The sequence below is a fragment of the Schistocerca cancellata genome, chromosome 8, assembly GCF_023864275.1.
Source record: "Schistocerca cancellata isolate TAMUIC-IGC-003103 chromosome 8, iqSchCanc2.1, whole genome shotgun sequence".
Classification (NCBI taxonomy): domain Eukaryota; kingdom Metazoa; phylum Arthropoda; class Insecta; order Orthoptera; family Acrididae; genus Schistocerca; species Schistocerca cancellata.
The window spans coordinates 7,019,791-7,041,498 of record NC_064633.1 but is presented as its reverse complement, the minus strand read 5'-3'; the positions used below and the strand labels follow the sequence as shown (position 1 = coordinate 7,041,498).

The following is a 21,708-nucleotide window of genomic DNA, read 5'->3' as shown; positions in this document are numbered from 1 at the left end:
GAACAAACAGGAGGGACGTACGTCTGAATCTCCCTTCCTTAATAGCACGTCGTTGTTGGAAACGAATGTTACACCACAACAGACATACAGATTTAAATAAAGCGAACAGACACATCAAAGAACGGACGGACAGGTTGAAAAGAAGATAATAATAATAAAAAGATATGTGGGGCACGAGGGAGACTTGAACTCGAGTTTGCAGTCCAGCACTGTAAGTAACCACATATACACGACTCCGCCGCTGTTGGAAATCGCACACTATTGTACATCTTGAGCTCGCACTGCTCGCTGTTTCGATTTTCTTCTTTGTTCACAGTTCAGTACACCTTCTGCCTGTCTTCGTGCTTGATTTGTGTTCAGTTTTTGACGGACTGTCTGTTGGGCCATCTTACCACTGAATCGGATGGGGGTTTGATGGGGAGTTTCCCTCGTAACAGTAAGTTCGAGCTCTCACAGAAGTTTTAGCATAAAATGCCTTACAAGGTAACTGACCTACGTAGAGTTGTGTCACATCATCTCTATATCCCATCTCATTGATGATAAAGTGGAATAACGTGCCAAACACAATCTTCCATCTTCTACAGCTTATTTTCCTTTTCTTCCAACTACTCTTCTCCCCAGTCAAACGAGACTTTCCCGCTCGCAAGCACTATTCTTACAGTGCACAAGTGTTCCCTTAAGCTGCGTAAGTGGAATAACATACGACACCAGGCGCTCAAAGCTACTGTACAACACTTGGTAATTTGATGTGCCGAAAAGGGAAAGGGCGTTCTATAAAAGGAAATTAGGCTAGAATGTAATGTTACGTAAACACGAACACAGAACTGAGAAGTGATCTCAACTCGTCTAAGGAGAACAGAGAACAACTAAATCACGATGACTGCACAAGTATTCGTAATTTGCTTCTTAAGTAGTATTGAGGAGATGTTACATCATACCAGACATATTATTGACCAAAGTCCTTAACCATTGTGAAAATACCTGATACCTATCATTTTAGTAATAGTTTTTAGCAATCGCACTATTGCTACTCAAAAGTATTTTTCCTCAATCACTTACTGATAACCTGCTATACCATCCGGAGATCACTATTGCGCAAGAATCAAGTAGTAATCAGATTCCCGCGGTAATAATCAGCGATAGCCAACGTTTATCACTTTGTCTCTTCCACGATGAGGACTGTCATCAAGTGGTTTACAGCGCATATATAAGACGCCGGCTGCAAACGCTTCGTGGCAACGCTGACCTCTCAAAATGCTGAAACCGACATTGTTGGCAGCCCTGTTAGCTGTTGCTGCGGCACAGACAGCAGTCAATCAGTTTCCGGAAGGCTTCCTTCTAGGGACCGCCACATCTGCTTACCAGATCGAAGGAGGCTGGAATGAAGATGGTGAGTGTATTATATACATTAATGAATTTTTTTTCAGGTTGTCTACATCGATGTACCACAGCTATTAGCATAACATCTGCAAATAGTCCTTTTCATTTGGAGCCTGAGAATAGCTTAAAAGAGTAACCTGCATAATCAATCCACCATACATGTGCTCACTTCCGGCCTTGTAAACTTACTGTTTGCTCATATTTCAATTTTGTGTAATTTGAATGGCATACATTTTAGATTAGCCTTTACAAAGAATTCGTTTTACGAATATCGATGCAGATAAAATATGCCAATAACTAATCACTTTATTTATAACTGAACGACATGTTTCAGAGTACTGTATCTACATTATTATCGGGATTCTGTAAAAATTAATGGTCTATAAATCTTCGTTGTATGTGAAAGCTTTTGTGTTGATCTGGTAACAATGGTAGTATATAGGTAAGAGAAAATCGCAACAGTACGTAAATCCGAAAATTTGTAAGAATGTTCTTACTTGAATTTCGTGGATAACCTATACTCATTATAAAAATGGATATATGTATCTGTATGTATGTATGTACGTATGCGTGTACATTGAGTTTACAAAAGTCGCAGGACAGCGATGTGCACATATCCATATTGTAGAAGTATCGCGTACACAACATATAAAAGGCAGTGCATTGACGCAGCTGTTATTTGTACTCACTGGATTGATGTGAAAGGGTTTCCGACGTGATTATGGCTGCACGGCAGGGACAAACACACTTTGAAAGCGGATTATCAGTTACTGCTAGACGCAAGGGACATTCCATTTCTGAAATCGTTAAGGGACTCAATATACCTCGATGGGCAGTGCGAAGAGATAGCCGAGACTACCAAATTTCAGGTATTACTTCTCACCGTGGATAATGCAGTGGCCGAAGGCCTTCACTTAACGGCACGGGGCAGCGACATTTGCAAGGACTTGTCAGTGCTTACAAATAAACAAAACTGCGTGAAATGACAGTAGAAATCAGCGAAATTGGGCGTTAACGAATTATGGCAGCAGACGACCGACGCGAGTGCCTTTGCTAATAACACGACGCCGCCTGCAGCGCCTCTCCAGGGCAGTACTAACAAAATGTCAGTTTGGTTTCCAGAAAGGTTTTTCAACAGAAAATGCCATATATGCTTTCACCAATCAAATTTTGAATGATCTGAATAACCGAACACCACCCATTGGGATTTTTTGTGATCTCTCAAAGGCTTTTGATTGTGTAAATCATGAAATTCTGCTAGACAAGCTCAAGTACTGTGGCATGAGTGGGACAGTGCACAAATGGTTTAATTCGTACCTAACTGGAAGAGTGCAGAAAGTTGAAATAAGTAGTTCTCATAATATGCAAAGATCAGCACATTCCTCAAACTGGGGAACTATCAAGAATGGGGTTCCACAAGGGTCAGTCTTGGGTCCTTTGCTGTTCTTAATATATATTAATGACTTGCCATTCTATATTCATGAAGAGGCAAAGTTAGTTCTCTTTGCTGATGATACAAGTATAGTAATCACACCTGACAAACAAGACTTAACTGATGAAATTGTCAATACTGTCCTTCAGAAAATTACTAAGTGGTTCCTTGTAAACGGACTCTCACTGAATTTTGATAAGACACAGTACATACAGTTCCGTACAGTGAATGGTATGACACCATTAATAAATATAGACCTTAATCAGAAGCATATAGCTAAGGTAGAATATTCCAAATTTTTAGGTGTGTCCATTGATGAGAGATTAAATTGGAAGAAACACATTGATGATCTGCTGAAACGTTTGAGTTCAGCTACTTATGCAATAAGGGTCATTGCAAATTTTGGTGATAAACATCTTAGTAAATTAGCTTACTACGCCTATTTTCACTCGTTGCTTTCATATGGCATCATATTTTGGGGTAATTCATCACTGAGGAATAAAGTATTTATTGCACAAAAGCGTGTAATCAGAATAATAGCTGGAGTCCACCCAAGATCATCCTGCAGACAATTATTTAAGGATCTAGAGATATTCACAGTAGCTTCTCAGTATATATACTCTCTTATGAAATTTGTTATTAACAACCAAACACAATTCAAAAGTAATAGCAGTGTGCATAACTACAATACTAGGAGAAAGGATGATCTTCACTATTCAAGATTAAATCTAACTTTGGCACAGAAAGGGGTGAATTATACTGGCACTAAAGTCTTTGGTAACTTACCAAATAGTATCAAAAGTCTGACAGATAACCAACAAGTATTTAAGAAGAAATTAAAAGAATATCTGAATGACAACTCCTTCTACTCCATAGAGGAAATTTTAGATATAAATTAAAAAAAAATTAATAAAAAATAAAAAATAAAAAAAATAAAAATAAAAAAACAAAAAATGAAAAAGTTGTTATATTAACTTAAGTATGTTGTTAAATTAACTTAATTATGTCTTGTATTGGAAAATTTGACTCGTTCCACATCATTACGAAATATCGTATTCATGATCCATGGAACTAGTATTAATCTAATCTAATCTAATCTAATCTAATCTAATCGTGACCGTATCAGTTGGACCCTAGCCGACAGTGGCCTGGTCAGATGAGTCTCGATTTCAGTTGGTAGGAGCTGTTGGTAGCGTTTGAGTGTAGTGCAGACCCCAGGAAGCCATGGACCCAAGTTGTCAATAAAGCACTGCGCAAGCTGCTGGTGACTCCATAACGGTGTGGGGTGTGTTTACTGGAATGGACCGGTGACCTCTGAAACAACTGAACCGATAACTGACTGGAAACGGTTATGTTCGGCTACTTGGAGACTGTCTGCATCCATTCACGTACTTCATGTTCACAAACGACGGCGGAATTCTTATGGATGACTACGCACCATGTCTCTGGCCACATAATTGTTTGCGATCGGTTTGAAGAACATTCCGGATAATTCTAGCGAATGGGTTGACCACCCAGATTGCCCGACATGGATCCAACCGAACATTTATGGGACATCGGCAACCCTTTCGCAATTATGGACGGCTTTAGAGGCTGTATGGCTCAATATATCTGCAGGGGACCTCCAACGACTTTTTGAGCCTGTGCCACACCGAGGCTTCAATGGAGGTCCAGCACGATATTAGGAGGTCTCCCATGACGTTTTGTCACCTCAGCTTTGTACGCCCTAAACCACTGGCCCGAATTCAACCAAATTTGGTACACAAATCACTCACTGTCAGAAGATAATCACTAAAAGAGTAAGAACCACCTGCCTATCAGAGAGGTGGGGATGGGGCTGACAAAGCGTTGTAGGCCACAACGTGCGAATTCCGTTCTTCGTTCATAACACTTAGCGACTTCCAGCATACTTTATACATAATGCCAAACCATTAAGAAGCTTTTCCGACCCATCAACCCCCCAGACAGATGATGAAAGGAAAAGAGGTTTCACGCTTACTACATTTTTGCCTTTCACGCAGTAAAACTGCCGTATGAAGCATGACGTAATATATTACTTCTTTACTACTAACTGCGTTAGCGACAAATTTTGCAGACAGTATTCACTTATACGACTGAATGTACTGACAAATTTATATAAATGCACGACGCTTAGTTGAGGAGATACGACGTCATAAACATTGGGCTGCCTGAAAATGAAATTGCAAGGTGAACTTTATTAGAGATACAGTGGAAATATGTATAGAAATATGCCTGAAATAAATGTATGCGAAATATATTTGACTTGTATGTACGCTAAAGGAAAGGGAAGGAGATGGATAGAAATAGGGGATAGCGATAGATGAGCACTGAGAAAGGGGACGAGGAGATAGTGAGAGGTAGACGAGGAAGGGAAGAGGATTTGTTGTACAGAAAGAGGGGATTGGAGATGGCCAAGCAAAGGAAATACGAGGAGATGACCAGCGCGAGGGGGAGGAGGCAGTGGACAGGGAGAGAGGGAGGAAAAGATGGGCTGAGAGGGGAAGAAGGAAATGAACAAAGAGAGGGGAGGAGGAGATTGAATTATGTGGGGTAAGGAGGAGATTGACAAACTGAGAATGATCACGTGATCAAAGGGAGACGAGCAGATCTACTGTGGAAGGGGAGGGGGGAGCAGATAGACCCAGGGTGGTGTAACAGGAGATGGACAGGGGAGGAACAGAAGGCGATGGAGAGTGAGAGGTTGAAGAGGTGGAGAGAGATATGGAGTGTAGTATGTGGAATAGAGAGGAAGAAGGAGGAGATGAAATAATACAAGACTGGCATAAACACACACTCAGGCAACACTGGATACTCAGTTATCTGTTAATAGAAATATCTGACAGTGGTCGCCAACTGTTTTTCACAATCTTACACACGTTACACGCTTCAGTCTTCATACAGACGATGTACTCTAGTATGCCGTGTTAGAAATGTCCATTTACATGTGTGCAGTAGTCTGTGACATTATTTTATGAGCAATTAATATTTTTTAAAAACGTTTTCGCAGATTTAGATCAATCAGGTACCTATCTAGGTCTGTTGAAATCTGTGCAGCGATTTGTCTTGAGATACAAATGAAATCATTCCAAGAGTGTCCTACCTGTCATCCTTCTTGTTTTTCGAATGCGTCAGCGCAGTATGGCGGACGGTACTTTCCTTGCAACTGACGGTAACCGCCTTCCTCGCCAAATTGTGCAGATACTGAAGGCGTCTTACATTCTGCATTTCTATGTTCACTCCTGGTACCTCTTTGCCGGGTAGTGTAATGAACTGTGAATAGTCGACTGCAGAGTCCCAGCATCTACTGACATGGATGTGTTTTTTTTTCACCATCTTACGGCTACCACTGTGTTCAAATTATTTTTACTCTGATACATTAGTTTACAGGTCTATACGTGAGAGAAATATAATTCACTGTGACAAAAAATTCCAAAGATTTTATTAGAAAAACCACATATGTATAATATAATTAGAAAATATTTCTCTAGTCAGTTTTAATGTAACACTGAGCAGCTGAACGTTGTGTACATGCTTGACTGTGCAATGCACATGTCTAACTGTAATCGCTTAGAATTTGTGCACTGTCGATGAGCTGGGAGAAACTGTGAAGTCATGTGCACATCGATCGCGATCTCTGCTGAAAAAGACGTCGCTCAACTAAAAATAATCCCATCTGCAGAGATTACGAAGAATGCTCTGACGTGATGAACATTGCTCACTACACACACTCACGAATGGAACTGTGTTTTGGCCAGAGTTCAGACACATGACCCATGGACAGTCTTCCTTCCTTAACAATGTCCTTATCAATGTCTGCATTTTTCAGTATCATTTGCATAATTTAGTATTCTCCCCCATGGGCCCGAACTTTTCTTTTTCCTAGAAGTTTGCCTTCTCCTCCTTCAGATGCCATTGCTTGGTCGCGCCGTTATTTCTTCTTTCTTACCGCCAAATTGTGTAGAAAATTTCATATATTTCCCTGCTCTCACGCGGCTGTTGCATATTTAGGCTCTGCCTTACCACTGTAGCCAGTCACTTTCCCGCAGATAGATGACAGTGAGTGTTACAGATTGGTAGCAGACGCTGCTTTCTTTTCATGGCCAACAAAGGACATCCTCTCTGTGAAGCGACATTCAGTCCACGAGTAATACACTGTGTTGCCAAAGTATCGTTCCGGGTGCATCTACATTTACATCCTCATGGATACTCTGCGAATCACATTTATGTGCCTGGTAGAGGCTTCATCGAACCACCTTTACAGTTCTCTAATATTCCAATCTCCTATAGCACGCTTAAAAAACAAACACCTATATCTTTCCGTGCGAGTTCTGGTTTCCCTTATTTTATTATGGTGATCGTTTCTCCCTTTGTAGCTCGGCGTCAAACAAAATATTTTCGCATTCGGAGGAGGAAGATGGTGATTGAAATTTCGTGAGAAGATTCCACCGCAACGACAAACGCCTTTGTTTTAATGATGTCCACCCCAAATTCTGTGTCATTTCAGTGACACCCTCTCTCCTACTTCACGATAATATAAAACGTGCTGCCTTTCTTTGAACTTTGTCGATGTACTCCGTCAATCCTATCTGGTAAGGATCCCACACTGCGCAACGGTGTTCTAAAAGATGACGGGCAAGCATCCGTTTGCTATGTGGCACTATTTCGACAAAACCATATTCAGTTGATTAAAAGTGTTATATCTGTGACTTCAAAATTCAGTACTGAACATAAGAACATTTATAGCCTCATATGTCATTATGTAGCCTATGTTAACCACCTTGACAGCTGATGATGACAGTAAACCAATAGAAGATCAGTTGTATGCCACTGTTTGGAGAGCAGTTCATTACAGTATGGATTGATGTTCGAGTGAAAGATAATTGAAGAATCGAATTTAAGGGCTTCCTGCTGATATGCCCTAGGTACTCGTAAAATAATTGTTTCGTACTACCTACTTCACAGAATGGACGTGTATTATGTACAGCTCCCGTCATTTCGCAGAAATATTTACCAAACTGTAACGATACCTATTTGTGCATGCAGGCAAGGGCGAGAATATCTGGGACTACATGCTCCACGAACATCCGGAGTACGCAACGAATGGTGACAATGGTGATGTGGCCTGCGACTCGTACCACAAGTACCAGGAGGACGTGCAGATGATGAAGGCGCTCAACGTGAGTACTCGCTGGCGTTACGCAGGTGTGGTACTCGGTGAATCTACACTGTTGTGATGCGTTTCAGTTGCAGCAGAGGCCTCTATCTTCACATTAATATATTTTCCCGGATTTCCATAACTATGTATTGTCAACCGTATCTGATTCAATTGTTTTCATCTTTTGTTCTACTCAAACAAAAATTAATGAAATACTTACTGTCTCATCGATATGTATTATAGCATTTTGTAACACTTTTCTTCCCTTGTTTTCGTTAAAATGTTGGTGAAACTACAGTACAAACACAGCACACGCATTTAATTATGAAGATTCGGTATAAGCACGACGAGAATGCTGTCGTTGTGACCTTTATGAAACGAAGGAGTTCATCTTCGATAAAGATATTACGTAACTTAAAGTGGTCATTCACAGCAACAGCTGAGACATGTAATGCTATGCACTTCATAGTGCTGAAATACCCATTCTTGAAAGTAAAGCTATGATGGAACATTGATATCAGCATATAAAAAGTGATGCTTTTTGAACCTTAGGTATTTTATATCATAATTAATTAGTATTACAACAAGTAATACATTACCATAAATAATTACAAATAGATCAGTGAAAACACGCCCTGTTATAACCATGGTAATAATTTTAATTTCAGCAAAGAGCTTGTAGTCACTTATCTTGTTCATTACCTCTGCTACACTGGATGTGTAATTCATGCCATGAAGTGAGCCACTTCACAGCCTCAAGTTGGGCAGCGGTTTAGTGTCGCAGTGGATTTGTGCTTTAACCCCAAATTAATCAGCTAATTAATGGGCATTACTTTGATTGATTACAGAATAGTTGTTACACTTCGGTGTGGCATGTTTCATTAAGAAAAGGTAACTGGATTAGCTGTGCCAGCATCAGGAATACAAATTGCGTAATTACAACCATTTTATTTCCAAAAAATGTTTGAGACCAGAAGTTTCTCATCCAGATTCTGAGACAACAAGTTCTGTATTACAAAATCAAAGCAGTTATTAGCGAAACAGTAAACGGTAAAAAATCTAAGGTAAAATTCAACGGAGAAATATCGGAACTTCTTAAAACTAAAACAGGAGTGGGAAAAGGTGATGGGCAGTCTGAATTACTTTTTAGTGGCGACAGCAAAAATCAGAGTTCAAGCTGCCGAACTAATCAAAGCAGAAGGAAGTAATACTAGGATAGACTGCTTCACCTTCGCAGACGACTTGCCGTTTCTAGATCAGGACATTAAAACGGCGCAGAAACAAATAGAAATTCTCAGAGAAACAGGAGATAGGCTAGCGTTCCAAATATTGTTTGAAAAAAGGAAAGCAAAATACACATCCAGCAAAACTCTGGCACTCAAAAGTGTATAAACTAAATCCGGGATAATCGAGAGAGCTTCTCAATTGCAATATATAGGCGATGTCATTTAGGAAACAAGCCTCGAAAAGAGTAGTTATAAAATTCCTGTTCGCAATATGGAAACAGTTTTGAGGCTTATACACACATCAATAAAAGTTTTGCAGCATCTCGCTTCCCAGAACTCCTGAAGACAGACTTTGACTGTGTGTATTGTATTACAGAAACAGACTCTTTGTCTGTTCAGAGATATCACTAAAACCGCCCAAAAGTGTAAACAGCCATGCAAGAGCAGCGCCTATTAGACGGACGGGGTCCGACAGTCGATCAGTTCCAGTCATTCTACCAGGAAGGAGGTACACGGCTCGTGTTGTCTGTAGTTCAACCATGACTAGACGGTCAATACCGCGGTTCGATTGCCTCCGCATTCTTACTTTGCACCAGGAGGGGCACTCAACAAGGGAAGTGTCCAGGCGTCTCGGAGTGAACCAAAGCGATGTTGTTCGGGCATGGAGGAGATACAGAGAGACAGGAACTGTCGTTGTCTAGCCTCACTCAGGCCGCCCAAGGGCTACTACTGCAATGGCTGACCGCTGCCTACGGATTATGGCTCGGAGGAACCCTGACAACAACGCCACCATGGGTGAGTAATGTTTTTCGTGCAGTCATAAGACATCGCGTTACAACTCAGACTGTGCGCAGTAGGCCGCATGATGCTCAACTTCACTCTCGGAGTCCATGGCGAGGTCCATCTTTGCGATCACGACACCATGCAGCGGGGTACAGATGGGCCCAATAACATGCCGAATGAACCGCTCAGGATTGGCATCACGTTCTCTTCACCGATGAGTATCGCATATGCCTTCAACCAGACAATCGTCGGAGACGTGTTTGGAGGCAACCCGGTCAGGGTGAATGCCTAAAGCTGTCGGCACACGGACCGTGCTGCCGAACGTTAACGTTGAGCGTGCCAAGTTCAACGTGCTGCTGAACGCTCAGGAACGATGCGACTTGTGCATACAGTATGTGGGCCCCAACGTGGTATACGCGATCGCAACGCAATACAGCGACAGTTGAGGGATGTTTCTAGTACGTAAATCACACTGTTTACTGAACGGGCCCGCGTAAAATTCCCACGTTAGCTCTATTAAAACGCACGTTTCCTCCATCGTCCACGAAAAGGAAAGTACCATGTCCAATCCATAAGGACACAAGCTTATAAAAGTTCCATTACAAATTGTGGTGTCACCGCCAGACACCACACTTGCTAGGTGGTAGCTTAAATCGGCCGCGGTCCATTAGTACATGTCGGACCCGCGTGTCGCCACTGTCAGTACTTGCAGACCTAGCGCCACCACATGGCAGGTCTAGAAAGACGGACTAGCACTCGCCCCAGTTGTACGACGACTTTGCTAGCGACTACACTGACGAAGCATCGCTCATTAGCCGAGCAGACAGTTAGAATAGCCTTCAGCTAAGTCCATGGCTACGACCTAGCAAGGCGCCATTAGCCTTACATAGCAATTGATAATTATCGTCCAAAGCATGTCTCAACAAGAACGATGTATACCACAAGGATAATAAAGTTAAGTAAACCGACATTACGTTCTTTTCTTATTAGCATTCATTGAGCGTCCTGTTTCAGACTTCACGATATTCTGGGTGAGCTTATAGCGTGCCTATTCGGCCCCCTCAAAATAACACTGTGTCGGCCCCTCTGTCGACACATCACAAATAGCGCGGTACAAATTTGGAATACTTCTCTGCATAAGATAAAGATTATTTCATCATTCCCACATTTTAGTAAAACCCCAAGGTCAGTCTTACTTGATCACTATTCCTACCCAGTAGCAGAATCTTTGCAACATATGAATTACGAAGCGTGAAAGGAAAAGAAGCAAAATATCTTTATACAAGTAGGGCAAGCTGTCCTTTAGATTAAGCCAATCGAACAAAGTCACCCTCAAGAAAGGGGAACTTGTACTTACATAACATCAAATATAATAGTCTATACTTATATTAACCTAATAATAAAGTATCAGAACCTAATAAAAAAGCGACTGTTAAGGGAAAAGAAATTGGTTGTGTCGGGACGCGAACCACCGCCCCAACTGTCTCGTTACCAAGACAGTGACGCTATTCATTACGCTAAATCTACATCACAGCAGTGGTAGCTTATCATAGTATGTTACCTCTCGCTAAAAACCTTAATTGTAGTTATGTTACTGACTGAAATTTAATTATAAAAAATTGTACCAAGAACAATGCATTTTGGATGGTTCTTCAATGTGTCGCTGCCTTCAAATAGTCTACTCTCATAATACGCAAATTACAATAATTCTTTTGCCACGAATATGATGTTTCTCATTATTTTATTGGAACGAATCACACAGTTAACAACGGGTTTTCCAGTGATTCTCAATTTGCCGGTGCTCAGAAACGGCATATATACGTATAGGCTTGAAATGAATGCCAATATGGCGCCTCACAACTCTGTACTGAAGGGGGACGGCGTGTGTGTGACGTAGGTGGCGTTGTGCCATCTCATTGGTCAACGCTCAGAATATCTGACATGTCAAATATTGCTCTGCACGTTCGGGAAGACTCCCGAGCGTGCTGTTCCATGCTGTGACGTCAGAAACTCGGCACGCTCTACGCTCAACGTTCGACAGCACGGTCTGTGTGCCGACGGCTTTAGGCACACTGTCCAGCGAGTGCAGCGAGGTGGAGGTTCCGTCCTGTTTTGGGGTGGCATTACGTGAGTCCGACGTACGCCGCTGGCGGTCATGGAAGGGGCCGTAACGGCTGTACGATACATGAATGTCATCCTCCGAGTGATAGTGCAACCTATCAGCAGCATATTGGAGAGGAATTCGTCTTCATGGACGACAATTCGCGCCCCCATCGTGCATATCATGTGAATTACTTCCTTCAGGATAACGACATCGCTAGACTAGAGTGGCCAACGTGTTCACCGTACATGAAACCTCTCGAAAATGCCTGGGACAGGTTGAAAAGGACTGTTTATGGATAACGTGACCCACCAGCCATTCCATTTTCTGTGTTTCAATAACCTACGCCGAATCGCCGTTGAGGAGCGGGACAATCTGGACCAACAGCGCCTTGATGAACTTGTGGATAGTATGCCACGACGACTACAGGCATGCATCAATGCTAGAGGACGTGCTACTGGGTATTAGAGGTACCGTGGGTACAGAAATCTGGACCACAACGACTGAAGGTCTCGCTGTATGGTGGTACAACAAGCATTGTGTGGTTTTCATGAGCAATAAATAGGGCGGAAATGATGTTTTTGTTAATCTCTATTCCAATTTTCTGTACAGGTTCCGGAACTTTCGGAACCGAGGTGATGCAAAACTTTTTTTAATGTAATGGGTAACAAAAAATGCATCGCCAAGTACGCCAGACTTAGACACTACAATATAGTCATAGTCAATATTATGTCCAGATTATGCCGCATACAGGCAAAGAGCAGATAAATAAGTTTAAAAGAATAGCAATTTGTAGTCGCGTATGAAAGTCTATGGACATATTAAGAGAATGAAACCAATCAGGTTAATTATACTCGTTGTGGTATTCCACGAAACCGACAGTAGATTAAAAACTGACCCAATGAAATGGGTCGGTGCGGTAAAAGGAGATCGGAAGGAAGCAGAAGTAACTCAACTTAATAAACCGCATAGGGAAAAATTGAGGCATAAAATTCACGACTGGAGAGCTGGCGCAGCAGAAAAACCCAGGAACATCGGAATAATTTGATCAGACTACCGAAAAGAGTCCATTCTCAGAGAATGACAGGAATGTGGGCACAAAGTAAAACTGAAACAAAGCGCTGAGAATGGGCCGTGTTGCAGACCGTTTGATCCAGTACGGTCCAAATGTGAATAATAATAACAAAATATTTCTGTTCTGTTTTATGTCTGGACTGATGGCTAACCACTTTACAAAACGTACCCAAATACGAATAATATTTTTCCTTCACACACTAAAGTTGGAAAAGGAAACACTGTTTTGCTCTTGGTATTAAGGCTCATCTTAGAGCTGATTTTCGTGGCTGTTAATCATTATTTCAATATAAACAGGACACTAGCAGGCAGATATTTACATGAGTGCTGTGGTACTTGTTATTACTGGGGAGAACACGGCATTGAGCCGGCATGGTAACTTATGCAGCGCCGAACACGAGGAAGAATTTCTGAAGTCAGGCATAAATCTGGCAGTTGCTGCATGCACGGTTATGGCAGATGCTGCTTCAGTAGCAGTCGGGTTGACGGTGTCACTGTGGAAAACTGTAATCGGTAGACATCAGAACCAAATTACTGACCTCGTAGTAAGTTATGCAGCGCCGAACACGAGGAAGAATTTCTGAAGTCAGGCATAAATCTGGCAGTCGCTGCGTGCACGGATATGGCAGAGGCTGCTTCAGTAGCAGTCGGGTTGACGGTGTCACTTCAGAACACTGTAATCGGTAGACATCAGAACCAAATTACTGACCTCGTAGTAAGTTATGCAGCGCCGAACACGAGGAAGAATTTCTGAAGTCAGGCATAAATCTGGCAGTCGCTGCGTGCACGGTTATGGCAGAGGCTGCTTCAGTAGCAGTCGGGTTGACGGTGTCACTGCGGAAAACTGTAATCGGTAGACATCAGAACCAAATTACTGACCTCGTAGTAAGTTATGCAGCGCCGAAAACGAGGAAGAATTTCTGAAGTCAGGCATAAATCTGGCAGTTGCTGCGTGCACGGTTATGGCAGAGGCTGCTTCAGTAGCAGTCGGGTTGACGGTGTCACTGCGGAACACTGTAATCGGTAGACATCAGAACCAAATTACTGACCTCGTAGTAAGTTATGCAGCGCTGAACACAAGGAAGAATTTCTGAAGTCAGGCATAAATCTGGCAGTCGCTGCGTGCACGGTTATGGCAGAGGCTGCTTCAGTAGCAGTCGGGTTGACGGTGTCACTTCAGAACACTGTAATCGGTAGACATCAGAACCAAATTACTGACCTCGTAGTAAGTTATGCAGCGCCGAACACGAGGAAGAATTTCTGAAGTCAGGCATAAATCTGGCAGTCGCTGCGTGCACGGTTATGGCAGAGGCTGCTTCAGTAGCAGTCGGGCTGACGGTGTCACTGCGGAACACTGTAATCGGTAGACATCAGAACCAAATTACTGACCTCATAGTAAGTTATGCAGCGCCGAACACGAGGAAGAATTTCTGAAGTCATTCATAAATCTGGCAGTCGCTGCATGCACGGTTATGTCAGAGGCTGCTTCAGTAGCAGTCGGGTTGACGGTGTCACTGCGGAACAGTGTAATCAGTAGACATCAAAAGCAAATTACTGACCTCGTAGTAAGTTATTCATCGCCGAACACGAGGAAGAATTTCTGAAGTCAGGCATAAATCTGGCAGTTGCTGCGTGCACGGTTATGGCAGAGGCTGCTTCAGTAGCAGTCGGGTTGACGGTGTCACTGCGGAACACTGTAATCGGTAGACATCAGAACCAAATTACTGACCTCGTAGTAAGTTATGCAGCGCCGACACGAGGAAGAATTTCTGAAGTCAGGCATAAATCTGGCAGTCGCTGCGTGCACGGTTATGGCAGAGGCTGCTTCAGTAGCAGTCGGGTTGACGGTGTCACTGCGGAAAACTGTAATCGGTAGACATCAGAACCAAATTAGTAGTAAGTTATGCAGCGCCGAACACGAGGAAGAATTTCTGAAGTCAGGCATAAATCTGGCAGTCGCTGCGTGCATGGTTATGGCAGAGGCTGCTTCAGTAGCAGTCGGGTTGACGGTGTCACTGTGGAACACTGTAATCGGTAGACATCAGAACCAAATTACTGACCTCGTAGTAAGTTATGCAGCGCCGAACACGAGGAAGAATTTCTGAAGTCAGGCATAAATCTGGCAGTCGCTGCATGCACGGTTATAGCAGAGGCTGCTTCAGTAGCAGTCGGGTTGACGGTGTCACTGCGGAACACTGTAATCGGTAGACATCGGAACCAAATTACTGACCTCGTAGTAAGTTATGCAGCGCCGAACACGAGGAAGAATTTCTGAAGTCAGGCATAAATCTGGCAGTCGCTGCGTGCACGGTTATGGCAGAGGCTGCTTCAGTAGCAGTCGGGTTGACGGTGTCACTTCAGAACACTGTAATCGGTAGACATCAGAACCAAATTACTGACCTCGTAGTAAGTTATGCAGCGCCGACACGAGGAAGAATTTCTGAAGTCAGGCATAAATCTGGCAGTCGCTGCGTGCACGGTTATGGCAGAGGCTGATCAGTAACATTCGGGTTGACGGTGTCACTGTGGAACACTGTAATCGGTAGACATCAGAACCAAATTACTGACCTCGTAGTAAGTTATGCAGCGCCGAACATGAGGAAGAATTTCTGAAGTCAGGCATAAATCTGGCAGTCGCTGCGTGCACGGTTATGGCAGAGGCTGCTTCAGTAGCAGTCGGGTTGACGGTGTCACTGCGGAACACTGTAATCGGTAGACATCAGAACCAAATTACTGACCTCATAGTAAGTTATGCAGCGCCGAACACGAGGAAGAATTTCTGAAGTCAGGCATAAATCTGGCAGTCGCTGCGTGCACGGTTATGTCAGAGGCTGCTTCAGTAGCAGTCGGGTTGACGGTGTCACTGCGGAACAGTGTAATCAGTAGACATCAAAAGCAAATTACTGACCTCGTAGTAAGTTATTCATCGCCGAACACGAGGAAGAATTTCTGAAGTCAGGCATAAATCTGGCAGTTGCTGCGTGCAAGGTTATGGCAGAGGCTGCTTCAGTAGCAGTCGGGTTGACGGTGTCACGGCGGAACACTGTAATCGGTAGACATCAGAACCAAATTACTGACCTCGTAGTAAGTTATGCAGCGCCGACACGAGGAAGAATTTCTGAAGTCAGGCATAAATCTGGCAGTCGCTGCGTGCACGGTTATGGCAGAGGCTGCTTCAGTAGCAGTCGGGTTGACGGTGTCACTGCGGAAAACTGTAATCGGTAGACATCAGAACCAAATTACTGACCTCGTAGTAAGTTATGCAGCGCCGAACACGAGGAAGAATTTCTGAAGTCAGGCATAAATCTGGCAGTTGCTGCGTGCACGGTTATGGCAGAGGCTGCTTCAGTAACATTCGGGTTGACGGTGTCACTGCGGAACACTGTAATCGGTATACATCAGAACCAAATTACTGACCTCGTAGTAAGTTATGCAGTGCCGAACACGAGGAAGAATTTCTGAAGTCAGGCATAAATCTGGCAGTCGCTGCGTGCACGGTTATGGCAGAGGCTGCTTCAGTAGCAGTCGGGTTGACGGTGTCACTGCGGAACACTGTAATCGGTAGACATCAGAACCAAATTACTGACCTCGTAGTAAGTTATGCAGCGCCGAACACGAGGAAGAATTTCTGAAGTCAGGCATAAATCTGGCAGTCGCTGCGTGCACGGTTATGGCAGAGGCTGCTTCAGTAGCAGTCGGGTTGACGGTCTCACTGCGGAACACTGTAATCGGTAGACATCAGAACCAAATTACTGACCTCGTAGTAAGTTATGCAGCGCCGAACACGAGGAAGAATTTCTGAAGTCAGGCATAAATCTGGCAGTCGCTGCGTGCACGGTTATGGCAGAGGCTGCTTCAGTAGCAGTCGGGTTGACGGTCTCACTGCGGAACACTGTAATCGGTAGACATCAGAACCAAATTACTGACCTCGTAGTAAGTTATGCAGCGCCGAACACGAGGAAGAATTTCTGAAGTCAGGCATAAATCTGGCAGTCGCTGCGTGCACGGTTATGGCAGAGGCTGCTTCAGTAGCAGTCGGGTTGACGGTGTCACTGCGGAACACTGTAATCGGTAGACATCGGAACCAAATTACTGACCTCGTAGTTAAGGAACCTCGCCTAAGGCTGTTCATTGGATTTGTAAGCTATGAGTATTCATCTCAAAAATCGAATTATCTATTGGCACATTTCACTGTTGTTGCGTAATATTGCAGCTATAATGGGTCCTGAAAGGCCTGGAGCATTATTATGCAATGAGGTGCCCTCGTCTACAGTCAATGTTAGTGACATTAGGTAGTCTGTGATCCATTCTGGTGGACACAGTAAACTGTCATTCAATTTCATCATCATATTTTTTATTATCGTCATCAACTTCTAATATTAGAAAAATTTACTGTATCTCAGTTATGTGTGTAGTTAAACTTACATTACCCAATATAAAATTTATGAATTTCTTTCGTGTTCAGAGTTAGTCGAAAGTAGCTACGTTGGACATGTTTGTACTGCATCTAGCGACTTTGGAAAGCTAGAAAAATAATTTTCTGCTATTGTGGTGGAGTTTTACAGTGTAGTTTGTTTTTAGATCATCGCCCATAATTGAGTTTTCGATCTTCGGTTAACATACTACCTTTCTTTCTAATACACTGAATATGGGTGACATATTCATCTTGCAAACTGTTACACTTTGAATTATTATTGGTTTTTCATCTTAAGTATACTGCAATTAATTGAAAAGTATTTTACACCACATGCGTTTCGCTTTTATTTACAAACCATCTTCTGTAGTCATTCTGAAAATATGGATGTATAAAATGTTTGTACATTCTGGTTTTCATAGATTAAAATATTTCTCTATGAAGTTGGCGTGCAGTTTATTTACGGTGTCTCTGAATCCTGTTTATATGTTATACAAACCAATGGTTTTTCATTCGTTGTTAGCGGAGGCTGAAGTCGAAAGAAAGTTGTTTATATACCCACTCTCATTTCACTTTCATTCGGATCATTTCTTCGACGTCACTCGGCTTTCTATGCATTCCTTTTTCTGTGTTTAACAGAGGTTCGCCATATCCACGTCATAGGTCAACGCCTTTAAATTATACTTCTCCGAAGCTACGTGTAATCTGTAGGCGGTGTCGAGTTTCTTCTGCAGCCATTTCTTCCTCTATATCTTATTTCTTCTCCCATCCTTTACGACATATACTTTCACGCTTTGTTAACTTTATTTTCTAGCAACTTTTACTGTTGCTTTACTACCTCATTCTCAAGATTCTTTTGTTTCTTCTGCTTTCAATAAGTTAGAGTGTTTTTGCATAATCCATTACTTCACTACACTGTGAACTACTGTCCTACGTTACTTATTTCCTATTTCACTATATGCCACTTATCCTCTACTGAACTACTTTCGACGCCTTTGTATGTGTTATTGCCACATACAGTTTGGTAATCACACTTTCTTCTAAATTTGCAGTATTCAAATCCGTTGTATACTTTTTTCTTTATTCTCTTGCATTTTAGTCTACTCTTTCGTCATTTAGAAGCTTCTGCCTGAATTTCATGATATGATTTGTAGCTCTTTACCTAGTGCGATTTATATTTTTTCATTCCTACCAGCCGGTGTGGCCGAGCGATTCTAGGCGTTTCAGTCTGGAACCGCGCCACCGCTACGGTCGCAGGTTCGAATCCTAACTCGGGCACGGATGTGAGTGATGTCCTTAGGTTAGTTAGGTTTAAGTAGTTCTAAGTTCTAGGGGACTGATGACCTCAGATCTTAAGTCCCATAGTGCTCAGAGCCATTTTTTCCCATTCCTCCCCTATATAAGCGTTTCAATCGTCACGAACTTTCAAATTCATTCTCGTCTTGCTCTACTAATTAATCGATTCCTTCATTTCCCTGTGAAGAGTATAGCACATTCTTACATGTGGTATTACTGGTCAAATGTTGGAAAATAATACTGTGAACATATGTCCAGAAATAATTACTTGTTGAGATATGGGCGATTCTGTCCTAAAACAGATAAATCTTTTCACATTTCAGGAGCTACTTCCGTGTTTACCACTCATTCTGACACATCCGTCAGCGTTCCTTCTCAAGTATTCATGGGTTCATGCTAACTCACCCGATTCTCCTCAGATTTGACGACATGCCTTGACGAACACGCTTATATAACGTGTGCACAACATCAATGGATGTCGAACACGACATTACCTTTCAATGTCACCACAGCGAGAAATGTGAGGGATTAAGGCCAAGTAACAGTGAGGTAACGTTACTGAACTTCGTCGATCAATCAGCCCCACATTAAACTTTTGTGTTGGATGCTACAGTATGATAAGAGGCTTACAAAATGGGTTGCCGTTGTTTTTGTAATGCCGTTTAGCCTGTAGATGAGATATTCGCTCGAGACACGTCGCTAAATAAATAAGTAATACAATAGTTCACAAAGTTTGTGACTGGTAGCGGTGATTTGAAAAAACCTTTACACCTCTTTTCTACTTTGTCTATGAAAAGAGAGAGAGAGAGAAAACTTACGCATTTATTTCTAAATTGATTCCACGTGAATATTCACATTTTATGTTCCACAAAATCCAATAGTTGATTACCTTTTTCTGAACATTAACATGAGGTGTGGCGACCATTCGCCCATTCTTTCCCGACAGCCGAAACCGGAGAAGTCCACGTTCCAACTCATCACAAAGACACTGCATTGGGCTGAGGTCGGGACTCTTGGCGTGCCAGTACGAGTCCAGAATGTTATTGTCCACAAATCATTGCCTCAGAGACGATGCTTTATGAGAGGGTGCATTGTCATACTGACACACACAGTCAAGTTTTCCGGACTGTTCGTCTGCTGCACGTAGTACATGGTGCTGTTAAATCTATTAACATCTTTCTACATCCACCGTTTTCCTAAGAGGCCCATTCCTGTACAGTCTCTTCCTGTCGAGTGCGAAATTAGAAAACAACCTTCAGTTGTGCTGAACTCTTACGTTTGCAAAAGTCCACCACCAACACTTGTTTTTTGCATGTGTCATCTGTCATTTATAATTTAAACCACACTAATGATATTCTTCTCCTATTCTTACAATGTTGTCTTTCAGAACAACACTTACTATTTTCATAAAGTATCTCACGCTATTCTCCTTGTTTATGAACAGGCGGAAGTGTACCGCTTCTCCATCTCTTGGGCGCGCATCCTGCCCACTGGAGACGTTGACGTCATCAACCAGCCAGGCATCGACTACTACAACAACCTCATCGACGAGCTGCTGGCAAATGGAATCCAGCCCATGGTAAGAGGGACACATGCACGTGTTTGGGGTGGGCAAGCAATCAATTTTCACGGTACGGTGATTCTTTTGTTGGATATATTAACAGTAGTAATAACAGCGGACTGTGTGTGAGTTGGGAGGGAGAAGAGTAGCTCGACCCAGCTGGTGGTTTTGTACACTGAATAGTTTTAGGACGTGACGGTAGGCAGCAGCACATTAGCTGTTCTGCAGATAGCGCTAGACTCGGCCTCTTGCATACTGGCTGTGGCCGAGGGTATGGGCCACTCGATCGTCTGTTTACTTCGTCGTTGATCCCGCACGCTCTTCTCTCAGCTTACAATTGGTGATTCACTGGTCGGGCATATCTAGCAAATTAAAACAATCTACCTCTCCTAGCATATACGAACTTACGTCTAGAGCAAATATTCAGCTCACGTCTATAGAGTTTCCCAAGTTTTCTTCTGCAACATCGGCTGGATGGTATGGTCTATCTATTGTTCGAGAAGTATGCTTTCACATGTTCAGGGAACGATGCTTAAATCTAATTGGAAATGAAGGAAGAAGACTTACGAAAGCCTGAGGCTAGCTAAGCGCTGACTGATATTCAGATCACAAAATCTCGACTTAGGTTACAACGCACCAACATACATGTTACACAGGAGACTTGCTAGAACTGTTTAGCGCCAAGAAAAAAAATCCAATCAGACGGTAAAACATGGTTTACGATTGTCACATTTATCGCAGTTCTCATGTTGATACATAAATACTTTTGCATAATTGGAAATTATGTTCTTGCGTAGGCGTATGTTGGCCACATTCTCTTCAACAGTATAATCTTCATATAATGATGAGAGGTTCAGTTTACTTATATTGGGTGTTACGAAAAGGTACGGCCAAACTTTCAAGAAACATTCCTCACACACAAGTAAAGAAAAGATGTTATGTGGACATGTGTCCGGAAACGCTTAATTTCCATGTTAGAGCTCATTTTAGTTTCGTCAGTATGTACTGTACTTCCTCGATTCACCGCCATGATTTCATACGGGATACTCTACCTGTGCTGCTGGAACATGTGCCTTTACAAGTACGACACTACATGTGGTTCGTGCACGATGGAGCTCCTGCACATTTCAGTCGAAGTGTTCGTACGCTTCTGAACAACAGATTCGGTGACCGATGGATTGGTAGAGGCGGACCAATTCCATGGCCTCCACGCTCTCCTGACCTCAACCCTCTTGACTTTCATTTATGGGGGCATTTGAAAGCTC

The 21,708-nt window shown here is 42.7% G+C and overlaps 1 protein-coding gene across 1 annotated transcript in view; it reads left to right on the top strand.

The window, feature by feature from the left end:
* Positions 1-1,253: 1,253 nt before the first annotated feature.
* The window catches only part of LOC126095184 (myrosinase 1-like), a 43,466-nt gene continuing 23,011 nt past the window's right edge, over positions 1,254-21,708 (top strand). The window contains exons 1-3 of the mRNA XM_049909917.1: positions 1,254-1,390; positions 7,877-8,010; positions 20,327-20,461. Coding sequence (XP_049765874.1) covers positions 1,255-1,390; positions 7,877-8,010; positions 20,327-20,461 — 405 coding nt within the window. The 5' untranslated portion in view covers position 1,254. The remainder of the gene's footprint in view (positions 1,391-7,876; positions 8,011-20,326; positions 20,462-21,708) is intronic.